The 19931-nt window shown below is 35.3% G+C and overlaps 1 protein-coding gene across 33 annotated transcripts in view; it reads left to right on the plus strand.

The window, feature by feature from the left end:
* Window positions 1-19931, plus strand: part of LOC122350471 (RIMS-binding protein 2-like) — a 104042-nt gene that overhangs the window by 54426 nt on the left and 29685 nt on the right. For 21 of the 33 annotated variants that reach the window (XR_006251602.1, XR_006251603.1, XM_043246969.1 and 18 more), the window contains exons 4-11: window positions 2266-2355; window positions 8683-8805; window positions 12652-12756; window positions 14042-14092; window positions 14567-14587; window positions 16148-16189; window positions 16450-16660; window positions 18291-18460. Coding sequence is in view for 31 of the 33 variants with exons in the window: in XM_043246969.1 (XP_043102904.1) it covers window positions 2266-2355; window positions 8683-8805; window positions 12652-12756; window positions 14042-14092; window positions 14567-14587; window positions 16148-16189; window positions 16450-16660; window positions 18291-18460 (813 nt within the window). In the remaining 2 variants the exon portion in view is untranslated. Of the gene's footprint in view, window positions 1-2265; window positions 2356-8682; window positions 8806-10131; window positions 10257-12651; window positions 12757-14041; window positions 14093-14566; window positions 14588-16147; window positions 16190-16449; window positions 16661-18290; window positions 18461-19931 lie in introns of those variants that run through there. The other 12 variants (XM_043246962.1, XM_043246984.1, XM_043246985.1 and 9 more) reach the window with 6 other exon arrangements.

Here is a 19931-nt window from a genome sequence, read left to right on the forward strand (position 1 = left end):
CGATGTTCAGAGAGTGGGCTGCCAATGCAATCGTGTGCAGCTCAGGAGAGATTGGAAGTGACTGCAGCGAATTGACGCTAGTTGAAATGACAATGGCCTTTCGATGAGAGTGAATGGAGAGAAATGGAGGTGATCTTACCTCTGTTATGAGGCAAGAGTGTATGTGTGCTTGTATGACGGAAAGCCACTAACGTTTAAACCTGTTTATTATTTTGCTCCACGTTTCATTCACAATTACGTTACTTGTTATTGAGCTTTATTAGAGTAAAAGATCATTTTTTTCTGATTTATAGATGTAACAAAGGAAAATATATGCATTTTACCACGAGAGATGCATCTTTTTTCTGTAGAACATAAACCAGGAAGTTAATATTTTCATGCTCGGACATATCTGAGGCCACACACACATGGAGATGCACACACGAACACACGAATACTCATATTTGTGGCTTTTGCCTGAAGATAACTTGAGTAAGCGACTTCAGCGTCAGGCCACGTGGATGTTGGTGTAGTGTAATTAAGTTTTTCTCTTGCAGTGAAGGGAGAAAGCGGTGTAGGATGGGGGTTTGGCTAGGAGGCGTATGCAAATTTTCTGCAGCATTCAAGATTAACCAATCATTTGAGAAGTTAACCTAATTATACAGAGCTATTTGAAGGTGTACAGCATGCTGTCTGATGTGTTGTGTGCTTCTCTCCTCTCCTGGGTAGTGCCTCATCAGCATTACTTTCTTGTACTTCTCGATCTTGCTTCCTCTCCGTCTGTCTCTCTCAATTATATTTTGATTTCAGTTTAGTGAGCTTCACTGATATGACAATACAGTGCAACATCTGTCAAATTATCTACCTTTTTCCTGATGCAAAAATGGCCTAGCTTCCGGTCTCATCCGCGTCCAGCTATTTGTATGGCTGTACAAAACAGTTCATTTTGCTCCTTGATATTAAAAATTGGTGTTCCCCATCATGTTATTTTAAGGTATTATCTTAATTATGAACACACTAGTACAAATTAAAAAAGTATTCACCAATAAAACAAATGTTTTGCACTAAAATAAATTAAATTAAAATTTTTTTATGTTTTGATGAGTAGTGTTGTGTTCACCAAGATCACTCCTGCTCCTTTGAAAAATAAAATAATTGGACAAGTAGCCTTGTTGTGATGTAAAATAGCTTTTTTCTATTTAAAATATATGTAAATATATAATCTATTCTTGTTATGGCAAAACTTTTCAGTAGCCATCATTCCAGGTTTCAGTGTCACATAATACTTTAGAAATCTTTCTAATATGCTGATTTGAAACAGCTGTTAAAGTTTTTTTAGTAACAGCTAGTATAAAAGTGTAGTTATACGTTATTATTGTATATTAAAAATTGTATACATACTGTGTGTATGGATGGACGGATGGATAGAGAGAGAGAGAGAGAGAGAGAGAGAGAAACGGGTACACCCTAGGATAGTGGCAATTTAAAAAAAAAAAAGTCAAATTATAACTAATTAGTATTTTGGATGAAAGTAATTCATCTTTTAATGTGTTTTTATTGTAAATAAACCTGACAAGACTTTTAAATTGAACACATTTTTGGTAAATCAGGGAAAAGTGTTATATTTATTTTTGTGTTAGAAAAACAAAAACAAAATTGCAATTAAAGTATAAATAAAAAAGATAATTTCCTGCAATACTTCATAATGCATTTAGAATCAGACATGTATCCAAAAGGAATAAATTACAAAAGTGAAATGTGCGCTTTATTTGAGCATTTCATCCCACATAATAAAAATTTCTTAATAATATTGCTTCAAAATGTAATACCATTCTCTTCTTCTGAAACAACTTTTGGTGTAACTTAGTCTTTGCTGATTTAGTGCTGGACTCTCTCTTTCTCCTGTTTTTCTTCTCCTTGTGTGTGTAGACTGTTCTAGACGTGTTGTGTGGAGACGGCATGATTTCAGTTGACTACTGATCTCTGTAGTTCAAACCCTCAGTGTCAGTCTTTCTAAGACAGATGGGCCGCAGCGTCTCTCTCTTACCGTCTTCACTCCCTCACTCACTCTCTCCCCGTCTCGCTCTCTTCAAAATGAATAATGCATTGACTAACACTAGCTGTGTTGGAAACTCTCTGTTCTTACCAGGAATACACCCTGCCGTCTAAACGTGTGTTTATCAGTGTGTGCCTGTGAGTATTCCTGCTAGACGCAAGCGCGTTTGAAAAATTGTACCACAAAAGTGCGAATCTAACATTTCTGTGTGTGTGTGTGTGTCTCGGCAGGAGAGTGAGCTTCAGCATGTTCTGCAGGAGAAAGCACGTCTGAATCTCCGCTTGTTCAACGATACCCAGAAGGCAGCAAAGTATGAGCAGGTAAGCAGTCCGTCTCATTGTGGCTTACGGCTAGATAGTAAACCCTCGCCGCCTACACTCGCTCACACGCGCGACAATGGCATTGTAATCCGCTCGCGCTATCATTTGTTCCCTGGTGGAGAGCACTAATGGTGTTTTTACCACTTGAGTGGAAGTGGAGGATTGTTCCTCATAAAGCTGGAGGCCTTGAGCTGCCCGGCACACATTTCAGCATCCTCTAACTCAATCCACCGAGTCCCTCTGCCCCGCCGGAGCATGCCAGCGACCACCCACTCACTCGTGAGATTGATGAGTTCATCACTGAATGGCGGTATAAACGCACACTGTATGAGTATGGAGGATTTGTGCCGAGATATAAATGTCATGCTGCTTTTTAGTTCATGCTAAAGGAGAAACTCTGGAAGAATAAGGTTTGACTTGAGGGTGAATCAATCACAGTTACACGTGCGTCTGCAAAGTTGAGTTTCAGTAAAGATTAAGAGGAGATGGTTAGGTGGTTTTGATTTGATTGATTTTGGTTTTAGTTAATACAGAGAAAATATTCTTTTTTTTTTTTTTTAATCAGCAAGGATGCATATTGCTCAAAAGTGTCAGTGAAGACATTACAAAAGATCCCAAATAATATTTTTTTAGCTTTTATTTTATCAAAGGATCCCGAAAACAATGTGTCATGATTTCAACCAAAAATATTAAGCGGCACTTAAAACTTTCAACTGATTATAATAGTCAATGTTTCTTGAGTAGCAATATTGTATCTACTTGTATAAATTATATAGTAGTCATATAAATTATTTAGTGCATTTAATATATAAATTTAATTTATATTTTTATTTTTTCTTAATATATACAAAAGTTATTTTCAATGATAATGTCAGTTTAAATGTGTTTATTTTCTATTAAAAAAAAGCAGCAAACTACAATTTGGATCCTAAATACCTGTCAGCACTAAGAAGGTTTTGCAGTTAGTACTTTACTATTTTTATCTGACTTTTTAACAGTCAAACGAGTCTGTGCTTCATTGCAAAATGATTTAACGTCTCAGATAATGACAGCACATTCCACGAATAACGACTGAGCGAAGCAGTGCTCCTTGAATCCAAGTTAATCCTGTCTTTCCATGTGTAAAATGGATCTGTAGTGGCATGGGCAACCATACTGTACCTTGTTAAATAATGTATCTGCATTTTATTATCTAATATTAGCTTTAAATTTGCAAATCAGGGTTATTTTTGTGTCATGTTCCAATAAACGACTGTAGCTCTTGTAAATATTTTGAAATAAATTGTATTTCTATGTTCACTTTTCACTATATTCAGAGTTTTATTATTATTATATAAATATTATATTAATTGTTGATTTTAGGTTTAGTTACTTTTAAGGTAAATAAAATAAAAATAAGAAATGTTGTCTTGCCAAATAGCTGAAAGAAGATAATGTATTATTATTATTTTATTATATTTTTTTATTGCCATTTATTTAGCAGTTTTTAGTAATGATATCTAGAATAGTGCTGTGTTCAGATACACAGTATTTAAGCTTTGTCTGTAATAGCGTGCTAGAAAGAACTGGAGCTTTCCTGATTCAAAGCGCATATATCTATTTCCTTTTATCTCTTGGTATTATTTATTTATTTATTTTTTCCTGATCCACCGTTTGTCTACTCTGTATAGTTTCTGTGTGTTGTTTAAAAATGTAATTTCCTGGATAGTGAAGTTAATATCGCTTGTGATGTTGATCTCGAGGTGAGGGTCTGTGGTGTGTAGTCATGGAAAAGCAATTTCCTGAAGGAGGTTTATGACAGCGTCAAGAAACATTGTTGAACAAGACATTGCAAGTCAGTTTCCCGCGTGTATGTGTAAGATTTTTTTCGAGGGTCTGTCGCATCTGAAGAGTGGATATGAAGAAGTGCTGCTCTCTGGAACTGGCAGATATTACATTCTTGTAATAGCAGAATTTTATAAAAACATGATTGGATTCATGCTTGAGCAGCAGCGTGTTTACAAGCGCTGGTTTGTCATGCCACTGATGGACCATAGCTGCCATCAAACAGACATATATTATTCGCATAAAAAGCACAACATATCACTTACGTTCTTGTTACCAAACACAGCAGTCTCTAAATATCATTCTTTATTAATATACTTCAGTGCTAGATAACAACTAATCTGTAAATATAAATGTTTTGCTTGTCATTTTTGGATGGGGTGTTCAGTTGATGTCAGTTATTATTGGTATTCAATATTGGTATCAAAAATGCTTATTATTATATTATTATTATTATTAAGAACACAGCTTCATATTTTTAAAGGAAATCATGATGCTTTTTGTCGTTTGATGAATTAAAAATGTAAAATGAGAGAATCTATTTACACTTGCATATGTGAAACTTTTTTTTTTTTTTTTGGAAAACATTTCCTATTATCATCAACATTGAAAATGCTTTCGTTGCTTAATCCTTTTTTTGTCATTATTTATTTTTATATTATTGTCAAATGTAAGGGACTTATTTTAACAACAATAAATAATGTTCAGTTATTATTATAATTATTATAATATATATATGGAATTGTCCTAGACTTATATAATACAGCAGCATGTATGCATTGGGCTCCATTACTTATGTCTTTCGATGCTGCTCCTGTGAACTATAATCACCTAGTTGGGTCTTGGATGTGCATTTTTCTGATCTCCCCTAGTTCTGTCTCACACCTGCAAGTGTGATGTGTTATCTCAGATTTATGCCCGCTAGCATCAGCACCCCTATAGCCTGCTTATAGTTAATCTTTTAGTCATGTCTGTGTCAGTGTTTAGTTGGAGGCACATCTTGGCATCCCATCCTGGCAGAGCAGTGTCCTCCTGCTGAGCTGTTCGAAGGTAGGCCGTGTCCGAAACGTCCGAGTAGGTGTGTTGTCAAACGCTGTTGCAAAACAGGATCCCTACTCCCTCATTAGTCATTTATGAATGCAGTACCTTTGAGGCCTATAGCAATACAGAGGAAGGAAAAGAGGGAGAGATAGAAAAGGCAGCAGAAATAAAAGAACCCTAGTAATTCAAAATCATCAGGAGGTCTGTAAGTGGGATATTCATAAGTAATGAAGTACACTTTCCACAGTTTATGGTTTGATTTCTAGTAACATACTGCATGCATTTGATTTGCTTAAAGTGGTATTACACCCCAGAAATGTATATTCTGTCATGATTCACACAAATTAAGATCTTCTAAAAATTAAGGTCTTTCTGACTCTGACACAACTACCACAATCAAGGCCCAGAAAGATAGTAAGGACATCATTAAAATAGTCCATCAGTGGTTCAACCTAAATATTACAAAGCTACAAGATTACTTTTTGTGCCCAAAGGGAACAAAAATAACTTTATTTAACTATTATTTCTCTTCCTTCTCGGCCTTTGAGACATATTTACAAGAGTATCACGACACGTAACGTTACGGTTGAACCACCGATGCCACATGGACAAAGATGGTAGCCGTTGACTTCCACAGAATGGAAAAAAATACTACGGAAGTCAGTGGCTACCCCCTTCTGTTTGGTTACCGACATTCTTCAAAATATGTTCTTTGGTGTTCAACAGAAGTAAGGAGCTCGTACAGGAGCACAGCTCATTATAGGAGAACTTGGGAGGAAATGACAGTAAATCCCTGCAGCTGTGTTTCCCCGTCTAACGGAAAACCTTCCCAGAAGAGTGGAAGCAGGGAGGCTAAATTTTTATTAATTTAAAACACGTTAAAAACGCAGTTCATACAAAGAGTGGCTTTAATATACGTCTTCTAATCAAATTTTACTTCCGCATTAAAGTTCATGTTATATAGCTTGGGAGGTTGATACTGATAATAAATAAATGAAAAGAAAATCCTAAGCAGTTTATTATTTTTAAAGTATAGTTTATCCGCTCCGCCGCAAATACAATATACTTAAGCTGCAAATTATTTACAATCAAGTGTCACAATCAGGAAAAATTACGCTCACAATTGTAAGAACTTGCTTTAATGTAGGTTTCACGGATACTGTAGTGTGTGTACAGGCAGCAGAGTTTCAATGAGGCTTTATATTTTGGCCTACACTATAGCACAACAGCTCCTTATGTTACGATGCTAAACTGAGAGCTGTGATGGTGTGACGTCTCTGAGTCATGTGAGCCTGCTCTTGCTTGAAAAGAATGGTCCTTCATGCATCACTTATTTTGTGAGTTTACCCCCCACTCATCCCTCCCCTTCATCTCAAATAGCTGTTTCAGAGTGAGACATCATTGAATCTGCAGCTCTGTCCCAGCACTCACAATGACAGTCATCAAGATGGCAGCTGCTCCATCTACTCAGCTTGTGTCTATCCAGTCTGTTTGTGGCTCAGCATTACTGGATAGACGACTTTTTTTTTTTAAGCTTACACACGCAGAGCCATTAAAATCTGTTCCTCACTGGAGAAGTTATCTTCCTAACCTCGTCTAGACAACCGAGTCCGTGACAATATTCCAGAAACAGCTGAAAACTCATCTCAGAAAACTCATCACACTTAATTGCACACCGCTCGCTCTTGTAAAACATCAAATCAATTCAAATAACAAAATCAAATAAAAACGTATGAGTGAAAAAGAGCACTTTTAATATTTCTTAATACCTATCCATTTTATCTTGTAATATTTATTAAGAAAATGATTGTGATCAAATAGTAATGGTTCTCTGATAAAGACCACTGATTTCGTTTGTGTATTCTATTGCATTTAATTGTATTTATTGTATTTTCCCTAAGTATAACTGATTTAAGAAATTGCATTTAAAATGTATTTAATTTTTTTATATATAATAACAACCATATAGACAAATTAACTATAATTAAATTAAATTATAATTAACACAATTTTAAAATTATTAAAACTTAAAAAAATCTTGAAAATGTAATTAAAAACAGAAAACACAAAAATAAAAGACTATTTCAAAATATTAATAAAATATATAATGGTATCTGAGTGATACTAAAAACACTGTTTTTAAGTGCACACAAGGCCTTGACATAAGGCTTCGACTGAATTACTGAGTAAATTGGTTTTCTCCATTTTAAAATCCTTTTTCATTTAGAACTAGGCTTAACCTGTGTCTCTGTAATTTTCCCTTGCACTTTTGAATGAATGTTTTCTTTTAAAGTATGCAAATTTTGTAAATTCTAAAACATAAACACGGTGCATGGTGCCTTAAACCGCTTTCACAGCACGATATGTAAAGCTAAAAATAAACCGGGCCTTTGATTAGATATAGTTGAATCGTGAAATGATTTAGAAATTCTTAACTGCCCACATGACCTTGGTGATAGCCGAAGTTGTTTCAAAGGTGAAGGAAGTTTCTGAATCGTCATATACAATTACAAAGACATTGTGTATTTCAACATCCCATATCACGTCACAAAAAAATAATATTTATTGAAAGGAAGTATGATCGATTATGAAAAGCTCTCTTAAAATTGTACACGGAGGTCGTTTGTTCAACACCACCATCACTATACAACAACATGCCGGTTGAATGTCATAAGAATCGCAATACAAGTGTAATAGGTCAAACATATTTCCTCTAGAACAAGCGTATTCAGCTGTAATTGCTGTTGCAGTAGGTGTTCACTTCAGGTCAGGTTGCAGATAAGCGATGAGTGTCAGATTGGACAGGCGTGGAGTGTGAGTTCTGCCTCTGTCTCTGACAGCTCAGCTTTTTATCATGACTGACGCTACGATCGATACAGGACGTCAACCCCTCTGCTCTCGCTCTCTAAAAACACCGCTCTCACCCCACAGCCCAGTGCTGACTACGCATGCTCCGTCTATCACATATCAGTGGATAGAGACAAACAGAATATGTCATTTTCAATTGATCAGAGTATTTAATAGCATAATTGAATCCTTTGGGGGAACCTCTTATAGGTGACAGTGGAGCGGATGTGCCTGGAGCTTTCCTGGTCGGGACATCCTGCTGTTAATGAAAGCGTGCTGATAGTTTCACCTGTTAGGCTCGTGGTCAGTGGGTCCAGATAGTTAGTAGTAGCAAATAAAGTATATTTGTGCTGTTTTATCCTTGCTGTTTTGTTTTTAAATGTGACCCTAAGAGAGAAAACAGGGAATGATGGGGGGACTGGACCTTGAAATGTGTCATTTGCATTTGTACCAGTGTGGCAAACGTCTGCAAATCATTAGGCCATGGCTCTTATGTGTGTTCTTTGGGAGGATAGAGCGGCCTTTCTAACAGAGGGCAAGCCTGAAGAGATTCTCAAATAATCTCTGTCTCTCTCTCTCTCTCTCTCTCTCTCTCTCTCTCTCTCTCTCTATCAGGTGAAAAGTGAGTATGAACAGCTGCAGGAGGCTCTGTACACTGTGACAGTGGAGAGAGATTGCGCTCTGTTGGAGAGGACTGAGCTCCAAGGCAAACTGGAGAACCTAGAGCAGGTGCTGAAGGTGAGAACCGCCCAGACGCGTCGGTGTAAAACACATAATCAAAAGAAAACTCAAGACTTATGGAAAAAGAAAATGAAGCCTATGTTCGAACATTTTCTTCTATGGTTCTTCAGTTTGCGTTGTAAGTTTTCATTACCGTTACAAAAAGTTTTGCAGTAATACCTACATCTATAGTACCTTCCACTAATATTGGCACTCTTGAAAATAAATCTTTATCGCTCATTATCTTTCTCTTATTATCTGCTCTTTAGTTAAAAAAATACACAAAATTCTAACCTATCGTTGAAGTAAAAGCAGTTCTTGGCACCCAATGATTGAAACTTCCCTTTTGCAAGATAACAGCTCAGAGTTTTCTCCTGTAAGCCTGCCTATCTATCTATCTATCTATCTATCTATCTATCTATCTATCTATCTATCTATCTATCTATCTTTCTATCTATCTATCTATCTATCTATCTATCTATCTATCTATCTATCTATCTATCTATCTATCTGTCTGTCTGTCTGTCTGTCTGTCTGTCTGTCTTTCTGTCTTTCTGTCTTTCTGTATATCTGTATATCTGTGTATCTATCTATTTGGCTGTCTGTCAATGAATATAAATTATAGCTTTACAACAAATACTTTTATAAAGTGATGTATACATTTTTTGTAATTTTTCGGTCTATCTATATCATCTATCTATCTGTCTGTTGTCTGTTTGTCTTTCTATATCATCTGTCTGTATGTTTATGAATATAAATGACAGCTTTACCACAAATACTTTCATACAGTGATGTGTACATTTTTCGTTAATAATAAGAAACTAAATAATTGCAGTATTGAAAATGACCTTTTTTACTGTAATAAGAATTTAATATGTGCATAATAGTCTTAAAACTAATGCCACAACTTTTTATGGCCATGAAATAGGCTTCATTTTCATTAAAAAAAAAAAAAAAATTGTTTGTTTTTATATTCTTGGGTGATATGTTATATTTTGTGATATTCAAGTCATACCAAGTCATTCCAATCTAAAATAAAAAAGTTTTTGATCAATTTGGAGTTAAAAAAAAAAAAATACAGTGTAAATTACAAACTGGACATTTTCTTGACTGATGGCCTGATTATCTTTCATGCATGCTGACAGAGTCAAAATGTCTGGTGGCAGCGTGAAACTGTTATAGTCATTTATCTTAGCGTGAACTGTATCAGTATCCAAGCTCATGAGAGATGTCTCAGGAAATCCAGCCGGCAATGTGTAACGATTTATATCATGACCTCCACTTTCATCTGTGTTTTCACCTCTTTTACTCCCCTTGTACTCTTTTATGGTTTTAGAGCTGTCGTACACCCTCAAAGTGTGGATCTGTGATCGACTAGGAGTCCTGGAGCGCCCTACCCCTCCCCTAACGTCTAACCCTCTCCTGCCCCTCCCCTCTCCCTGCCTCCCTCCATATTTTTCATTCATCAGGTATCTCTAAAGACTTTACAGAAGCCAGCACTAACTGAATGTGGACCTTTTGACTGAGTACTAACAGCTGGTCTGGATGCTGTATGTGATCTGAATGGTCGGCCGGCTGAGGCACTGCTGAATGCGTTTGTGCATGACACAACAGTTATGCACAATTACACCCTCCCCTCACAAAATAAACTAATTTGGCTCTTCTTCTGAATGTGAGATATACGTGCTGTTAACAATCTTAAAATTATGCTGACTTTTTTTTTAAATTTCAGTTATGAGGCGAAAGTTTTGCTGAATGTACGAAGTGTGAAATATGTTGATATCGCTCTTGATTAAAATAGTTTGTACGCAGATGAATTGCAAAATTAACTGTAACAGCGTGATTATTATGTCTCGAAGGGGTTGATTTTGCAATTATGATTGGATGACAGAACATTTTCCACTAAATATAAAACTAAAACATAATATTGAGGAACCTTAGTTCAAAAAAAAGTGAATAAATATCACGATTAAATAAAAAAATGATCACAAATAAATGAATGACTGAATGAATGAGTAAAAAAAAATTGGTACAATATGTATATATGTTAAAATGAATAAGCTATTTAATAAATAAGTACTTAAGTATTGATAAATACGTAAGTAGATCAGATAACATATTTCACACACAGTACGGTTTATTTGTCCTCTGAAGGTTAGATTATTCTAACCTTCCTCTTCCCTGCACTCATAGCAGCATGGAAAAATCCCTCTTTTCCCTTTATCCCCTGTAACCTCACCTGTCACAAATGGAAAGAAAATTGCTAGGTTTTGTCACTGTGTACTTTTAACAGGTCAGAAGAGCTTCTGGGGATGTTGTTGGGCAGTAATCGGCGCTGATTGAACATGCTGTGTTGTTTGCACACACCCTTTCATGTACAGAGCCGTGACCCTTAAGCCCTTTATTGATCATGCGAAGCTCCGTGGCTGTGCTTAGTCTGGCTGATTGACATGATGCTTCACTTCTGTTTTTGCTTTACCTGAAGGGGTGAAGCAAATGACACAAACTTGATTTACAACAACATTTTGCTGTTGTTTTCAGTGCTTAAAGGGGTAGTTCACCCAAAAATGAAGATTCTATCATTATTTACTCACCTTCATGTCATTTCAAAACCATATGCTGTTATTTTTCCTGTGGAAGATGCAGTTCAGAACCATGCAACAACAGTTTAGAGTGACTATATCTATATTCCAAGTGTCCTAAAGTCATTCAATAACTTTGTTTGATGAACAGATGGAATATTAAATTGAACACAAGGTTGTGAGGGATAAACTTAGTCTTTACAGTGACTGTATAATTACTGTATAAAGGTAATCATTTTTTTTTTTTAAGTTTTTGTCTACTCCAATAAATGCGCTGTAATATATCTTACAGTCTCGATTTGATTCCTTTTAAAAATGAAATACAGTTCTGATTTTTCACTGAAAAGCATAATCAGCATGTGGCTTTCAAATGACTTTATAGAATCATTTTTGGATGTACTGTCCCTTTAAAAAAAAACATTTTAGCTCATTAAAGGACAAATAAGTGTCTGTATTATGAAGGTGTTAACACAGTAAGGGGCCGTTCACACAGAATGCGCTTTTACTTTTACGGGGGCAGGGGAACAAAAAAAAAAATACAACACCTAGAGAAATGTTTTAAATAGTTTCACTTCTTTTAGGTTTTAGATGGCTGTGTCACTTGCTGGACAATACATCAGAGCAGTGGTCAAGTGCATGTTTACATAGAAAAACAATGAAAAAGCAGCGCAGGGCAATTCGTTCTGTTTGAACAGCCCCTAATTCTAAGTCGACTTGGTCAGGTGAGAAAGAAGTCTTAGCGTTTACATCAGATATTTGAGGATTAGAAGGGATTTTTGTCTCTGGTGCTTCTGAAGACTGATGATCTTTTATAAGCTGATATAAAAAGAGGGTCTATAGATCAGTGCAGGGACTTCAACCGCAGCTAAAAGGGTTTCAGTGTGACCTAAAATGATTTTAAAGGAATTATTTCACCTAAAAATAAGTATTTGTTATCATTTACTCATCCCGTCCCAAACCCATACTTTGACATTCTTGCGTGCAACACAAAACTAATTATATAACATCATGTCCAAGCTGCTATTTTACAATGACAGTCAACGGTTACCAAAGCTGTCCCTAAACCCCATCCGCTTTAATTGCATGTAAAAAAAAAAAACAGCTTGGACATCTCCTTTTGTGTTCTTCTCAAGAAAGCAAGTGATCATGAGAGTGAGTAAATGACAACTGAGTTTTTTATTTTGGATGAACTGTCCCTGACTGATGGTTGCTCTCATTCTGTCTGTGTTCATCGTTTGTTGAGTTTCCTCTCACCTCTTGCTCTCTCTTCTCTCTTCCTCAGCATATGCGAGAGGCTGCAGAGAGGAGGCAGCAGCTAGAATTAGAGCATGAACAAGCCTTGGCCGTCCTCAGTGCCAAGCAGCAGGAGATTGACCTTCTGCAGAAGGTGAGAGATCAGGGTTTCCAACCACACCAAACCTTAGGATGGAGCTCATGCACAGGCCAGAGTGTAGAAGACCTTGTTTCATACTTAAAGCTCTTGGTCTATAACAAACCTGAATTTATGCTAGATGTTTTACATGGTTTCGGGTTGGTACAAGGGGCTAGGGGCTATGTCAGTTTTCATTTATTTCAATTTATTTTATTATATTATTTTTGCATTTACATGACTATTAAAATGACATGATATGTATGCCAAATAATATAAAACAATAAATAATATTTTCCTACTTTTTGCACAATTTGACAAAACCTTAATAGGGCCAAAATTGTTGATTGTTTGAAATAGTTGAAAAAGAAAATACAGAAATATTGAAATGATATTCTTAGTTTGAAATTTATATTAAAATCGAATTATTATTATTTTTATGATCAGTTTTTTTATAATTAAAGACAGAAAGTCTAGCTTTAGGACAATACAAAATCTTTACATTGTGAAAATATTATTGATAAAGACATAAAAAGTGTCTAATACAGTTTTAATGTGACTTTCATATAGTAAAAAAAAAAAAACTCTGACAGAAAAAAATCTGGGAATTGACGAAACTCCCAGTAATAAAATTCAGCTGTCAAAGTGCTATTAATGAAGAGAGATGTTTAATGAAAAACTGTTTCAGCAATTTTAGGTAACTCTCTGAAATTGTCCTCTCGTTTCTCGTTGGAATGGAGAGAAAAGTGCCGCTGTCTCGCCACTCAGAGTAAATGACTCTCTAATGAAACGGCAGAGCAGGTGATCAAATCTGACATTTTCTCCAGAACGCGTGAACATTGTCACTCACTGAAACGTTTGAGTTATTGTCTGTCTTTATTGAATGGAGCACTGCAATTACAGAGCAGAATAAACAGAAGAAATGACACACACACACACACACACGCTCATCAGAAGAAGTCAAGACATCGAGAACCCACTTTTGTTGTTCTGAAGGTGAATCTCCGTGCACAGTTCTGAAACGTTTTCTCATGTTGCGATGCTGCAGAGGATGGCGCTCAAACAGATGTTCCTCTATTCATGTGGAACTGAATGCTGTTTTCCACAGCTGCTGAGAGTCACAATGAATGACCCTACAATGCACTGCAGTCCTTGTTGCCTAAAACCTATTCAACCGAACTTGAGAATAGAGCGCTTATACGCAAGGAACGTGTAGGAATATTTTTAGCTGTGACTTTTAATAAGTGTGCCGCGACTGAATTGATGTTAATGCTGTTGTATATTATTTTTGTGTTGTTTATAGGCTCAGGTTGAGGCTAAGAAGGAACATGAAGGTGCCGTCCATCTGTTAGAGGTGAGTAATAATGTCTACTCATGGATGTCAGTGCATGCGTACGTGAGTGTGCATATAAGCATGCATTTTAAATCATATCTTGGCTGACCGTAATAGTACAGCACATTCCACATGCGTCATCGTATATTTTTCTCATATTAGCCAAAAATCTGGCTACCATATGAGTCACGTCCTAGCTTACACCATTTTGACATTTTGAGTTTATTAAATAAATAACTAAAAGTTCTTGTGTAAATATCCTTGTTGAGCATTTTAAGCTAATGTACATCTATTTTATGATTTATGTACCTTCTCCTTTTCATTCATTGCTGGCATTAATGGGCAGTTAAGGGGAAGTGGGGTGGGCGTCTGTACTCATGTTGGGTCTCTGTGACTTCTGAAACTGAAGAAATGCTCATGTGTGCAACTGTGATTTGTTTGGTTCCTTACATCTCTTGTCACTTTGTTACTGGTCTTTTTTTTTTGCATATACAGAATCACTTGGACAGCATGCAGGTATTTTCGAGTTATTTCTCCTCAAAGTTCTGCCTCTCCTCCCCGTGTGATTCATTGGGGGTAGTTCCTGTCACCTCGTTTAGCTGTCCTGTCAATTATTGTACCGCTCATCCATGATTGATCTGTAAACATTTAATCAATATCTTTGATCTATATCGCCATAGATCAAATTATTGAAACTTTTTAGTACTAACCATCAGTCTTCATAGTCATTTTATACATACCTGGCAAAAGTTATTCATGTTTTATAAATGTTCAAAGTAAAACAGGTCGCATTTTGCTTGTCTTTAAATTCAAACGACTGCTTTTATTGCGCTTTTATTATTTTAAATATAACCTTTGATAATGTTACAACATCACGAACATTATCAAAAAACATTAATTTAATTTAAATTATTTTCATTTAATTGTCGGTGTAAATTATATTAAACTAAAAGGAAATGGAAAATCTTTCTATTTATACGCATTCTATGTCTATAACGTTATCATTATTTTAATGTAATTGTAACAATATATGCATTTTATTAAATTTATTAAAACAAAATTGATAATTAGTTTTAGGATAAGCTCATATTTATTTAATTCATAATAATAAGTATAATTTAGAACGTAAATAAAATATCTAAATAAAAATAAATAAACATAAAAACCTTTAAATATAAAAATATATATTTACATATTACAATTAATTGCTTGTTACTTATTTTAGTTGTATTATTTTTGCCATGTTGCCATCTCAATAGAAATGTATCTAATGAAAAACAAAGACAAAAGTTGTCAGTGAATTACCTCTGCCTTCAATAAACAAAGAGTAAAATGTCTTTGACTGCTATTTTAATTTTATAATTAATTTTTTTGTTAGTTTGAAAGCATTCTGTTGTCTCTTTGGAGTTTTTTTTTTTTTTTTTTTTGCGAGGAAAGGAGCTAAACACAGGAGATGAATGAAGCTGAGAGCAGCCTCTGTAGTTGAGTGCATATTTATAAACAGTACAAAGGAAAGTGTTGCAAAAGTCAGTTCGGTCTCTTTACTCAGTTATAAAGTTTCTCATTCACTGCCTGATCCTTTCTGCTCCTACTGTGTTGCGATGCATGGGTGCTGCCTTGTGCTAAATCCTATTAGCGCCTCATGGATATGTGCGTTTGCAAATCAGATCAGTAAGAACAAACATGACTGATGGATTGCAGAACGGGACATGTCTTCCTTTCACCACCTTCCTTTAATTTCCTTGCCTAAACAGCCATATTTAGTCATTTATGTGAATTTGTAACTATGCATAAACACGTTACACGAGACTGTAAGTATAACAGGTCAAGTTACAATTTTGTGTTGCAAACTCACATGATCCTCAAATGTGGTTTGTAGTATTGATGTACAAGTATACATGTGAGTTTCGTCAAATTATCATCAGCTTTTACTGTTATTTTGGCATGCGTGGTACCCTCCTCCATTTAATAGTACTTCTCATCGCTAACATCATGATCAAAACAGAGATTTGATGTACAATAACAGCTGAACATAGATTGACTCCTGTCTTTGTTTGATTCTGTTGGTGTCTGAAGCTGAGAAGTTTCCTTCGCACTAAGAACACAATGCGATTTTTGGTAGGAAAAACCTCCTTTTAGATGAAGGCATTTTTTGTAGTGTTGTAGGTTGTTTGCAACATTCACAGTTGGTAGAGTTGGCAGGCTCTATTCATTAGAATTCATCGGTCAGTTAATGTGAAGTGTAGATGTTAATAAAGCTGTTACCAGTTTTAAATGTCAATGCTTTTATCACAGACCAGCCCAAATGGTTTAGACGTGTTTTTTTTAATGCTAGACTTTCTCTTTTCCTTTCTTTCCTTCCCTCTTTTTCTTTCCAGGCTAAAGTGAGAGAACTGGAGGAAAAATGCCGGACGCAGAGTGAGCAGTTTAACCTGCTGTCGAAAGAGTTGGAGAAGTTCAGGTTGCAGGCTGGGAAGTTAGACATCCTGAGCAGCAGTCAGCTGACAGGGGGCGACTCGCCCGGCTCACCCACCAAACCCCTCACCCTGTCCCAGCTCCTCAACGGCCTCACTGCCCCCTCCGGGAAAGGTATAGCATGCATATTGAAGAAGGTCATGTCTTGACACCTTCTTAAATATTTAACAGTGTTACATTGCGACATGGTATGGTTTCTTTTCATTATGTGGTGATGGAAAACCATATTTGTTGTTTTACCATTTTATCCATTCTGACTAGAAAATCAAAAATGACCTCACAATCCCAAGTCATCCTAGATCTTAAATCGTGTGTGTGTGTGTGTGTATATATATATATATATATATATATATATATATATATATATATATATATATATATATATATATATATATATATATATATATATATATAACGTCAAGTTAACCTATAAGCCTCTGGGTGTTTGGGTTCTTCAAAACAAATTTTTTTTTAATATTTTTAAAATTACAATTCAAGTCACTGACCTACAGATAAACAAATGAGGATAAAGCAATACTATGTTGGTAATTAATTAAAAGTCAACAACGAAAAGTTGTTGAGTCCCCGACAACAGGCTGACATGCATTCAAGGTCAAAAAAACGTTAATTTTTTTACAATATACATGTATTTTGGCTTATTTCTTCAATGTGTTTCAAACAATGTGTTTAACGATTCATTTTTCTAAACCCCTCCTTTGCATAATGCTAATCCGCGGTGATTGGTCGATTTCATTTAAAGCAGTGCTTGTGAGCTTTTACCAGTCCAAAAGTTTTCCCAGGTCTGCCGCTGCAACATACATCAACATGAAATGGCTTTGTTTTAAAAAGGACTCGTTTCAGTTATTCAGAGTCGACTTTTAAAAGGCCATAACTTTACACATGGTGCGCTTTCAGATTTAAAACTTTGCAGGATGTTTTCATTTACTTTTTTTTTTTTTTTTTTAAATCTCTAATAAGGAAACTTTAATGTTGACAAATGACACCTTGTTGGAAAGTTTTACCTACTATTTAAACATGAAACCTGCATGCTCTGTGTGTCTTTGTTTATAATAAAATTAGGGAATTTTTAGGGAATAATCACAAAACAATTTTTTCCCATGTTTTATTGTTAATAGCCTAGTAAATCAAACCCTTTCTTCACCAAAAAAAAGTTTAATCAGTTTTCAATATTAAAATTAATGTACCATGTCTTCATTTGATAACCAGAAAAAAATGTAAATACCATACACAGCACATAATTGCTGTGTACAGTACAAAAACATATGGTGAGGGAAAAATAAAATATTTCATATGGCCCTAAGCCAGGATTTTGTGATTTTTCAAGTTGTACATGCCTCGTGATGTTAACTAATTAGACATGCTTTTTGATTAATGCAGATTAATTTAAACTGAATTTAGAAAAATTTAAATGAAAAAAAAAATAACTCAACAAAAAGCCTAGGGAAAAAGACTGGTTTATTTCCTGTCCAAATTCTTTTATAAGGTATTGATTGATTATAGTTCACTCATATTTTGCTCACCTTTAGTTTACCATCCTTCATCCTTTACCCTCCTCATAAGGCACTATGAAACAATGTCTAATGCTGAAAAATCTGAAGACTGATAAGATCAACAGCAGGTATGATGTGCTGAGATGGTGGGAGGAGTATAGGACCATACACAGTAATGAAGTAATCAGTCACCTTTTGTGTGTGTGTGTGTGTGTGTGTGTGTGTGTGTAAAGGTAATGAGGATTCCATGAGTAAGATCTCAGAGCTCATTCGGCCTCTGCAGATGACTGAGGGGGAGAAAGTAGAGCTCCTGTCTGTCAAACCCACGTTCCTGTCACGCAGCACACCCTCCAGCCCACGGCGGGCCTTCCTCTCAGAGGTACGGCCCGTCATCGCTACTGCTGTGAGTATGACAAACAAACCAGCGTTAGCTCGTTTTACCTTTAAAGGGGCCATGAACTGCCCTTTTTTATTATTTTGTATTGTTCTCAGAGGTCCACATCAAGATTTTTGCATCAAAAAAACGAATTTAGAAGTCATAGGCTCGGATTGGCTAATAGTTGTGTATGTTTGGCAGCCTTCATAGATGGAGAAATACTTCATGTAAGACAAAACAGTTACTCACACTTGTGTGGTGTGACGTTACCGTTGGAGCTAATACAGTCGACAAAGCAGTCTTTTTGAAAATCGCACTGTGCCTTGATTATAAACAAATCCATGGTAAAATAAAGTGAACAAAGGAAAAGTTCTTACTGACACAGTTTGGAACTTCATTCGAAGCCATCTTTATAGTTTGGTTTCTGCTTAGAACTTCTCTTCTTGCTTCTCTTGTTATTTACACTACGTGTGCAAATCAGTGGGCGGGCGTTGATCTTCTGCTGTAGAGGTGGTGTTTAGCCACAAGATAAAACTGTAAAGTAGAACATGCCACAAACTGTCGTATTGGCAGATTGGCTTCAATATAAGCTGTTTTTGGACTAACAAGAATGTTTTGGGTTCTGAAACTTACAGGATGCTTAAAGTAAAATGAGCTTTTATATGTTATTTAGGATAATTTTGATTTCTTATTTTATGACATCTTTAATGTCAGCCATTTACAATTTGTACAATCTGTTTAATATTTTGAAGCAAAAATTAAATATATATAAAAAAAACTAAAGTTCTACGAAACAAAATATAATACAAAATCTACAAAACTTTATTTAAGAGGCTTTATCTTTATCTGAAGGGGAGGTCAGAGCTTGCAAGCCAGTTGATGTGTTAATGTACTTAATGTTGATTAAGTTTCTTTGTGCATGTTACAAACTTAAATGTGTTACTACACATATTTTTTATATTTAATAACATTTATTGTGTGGTAATCATTTCACAGGCTGCGATGAGTTACTGAGATAAATCTAGTACAGATATATATGTGTGTGTTTTATCTAAATGTAATTTATAATGTATTTGAGGCATGCTCTATTGTTCATAGGCTGAAGGGGTTGCAGGCACTCCTTTTTGCACCATGCCCTTCAGAAATAACTCAAGAAAAACTTAAAACATTAAAAACTGTGCTATAATTACAATGTTAATCACTCTGGAAAAAAGTCTTTGAAAAAAGTCTTGTGATAAATGTTCACTTATATTTTAAGTATTTGTAAAAAAATTTTACATGCAATTATTACAAAGTTGAAAGATTATTTTTAACAGCATGAGACTGAACTAAAACTAAAAGATTTTTACATTTTTCAACAGAATAGAATAGAATAGAATAGAATAGAATAGAATATTTTTCTAACCTATATATATTCCAGATTGTAAGAGCAGAGCAAAGTGAATTAAAATAGTGTGTCATGTACCACAGCGATTTGGCCATTATGAGAATAATTACA

This window comes from Puntigrus tetrazona, chromosome 8 (genome assembly GCF_018831695.1).
Source record: "Puntigrus tetrazona isolate hp1 chromosome 8, ASM1883169v1, whole genome shotgun sequence".
Taxonomy (NCBI): Eukaryota; Metazoa; Chordata; class Actinopteri; order Cypriniformes; family Cyprinidae; genus Puntigrus; species Puntigrus tetrazona.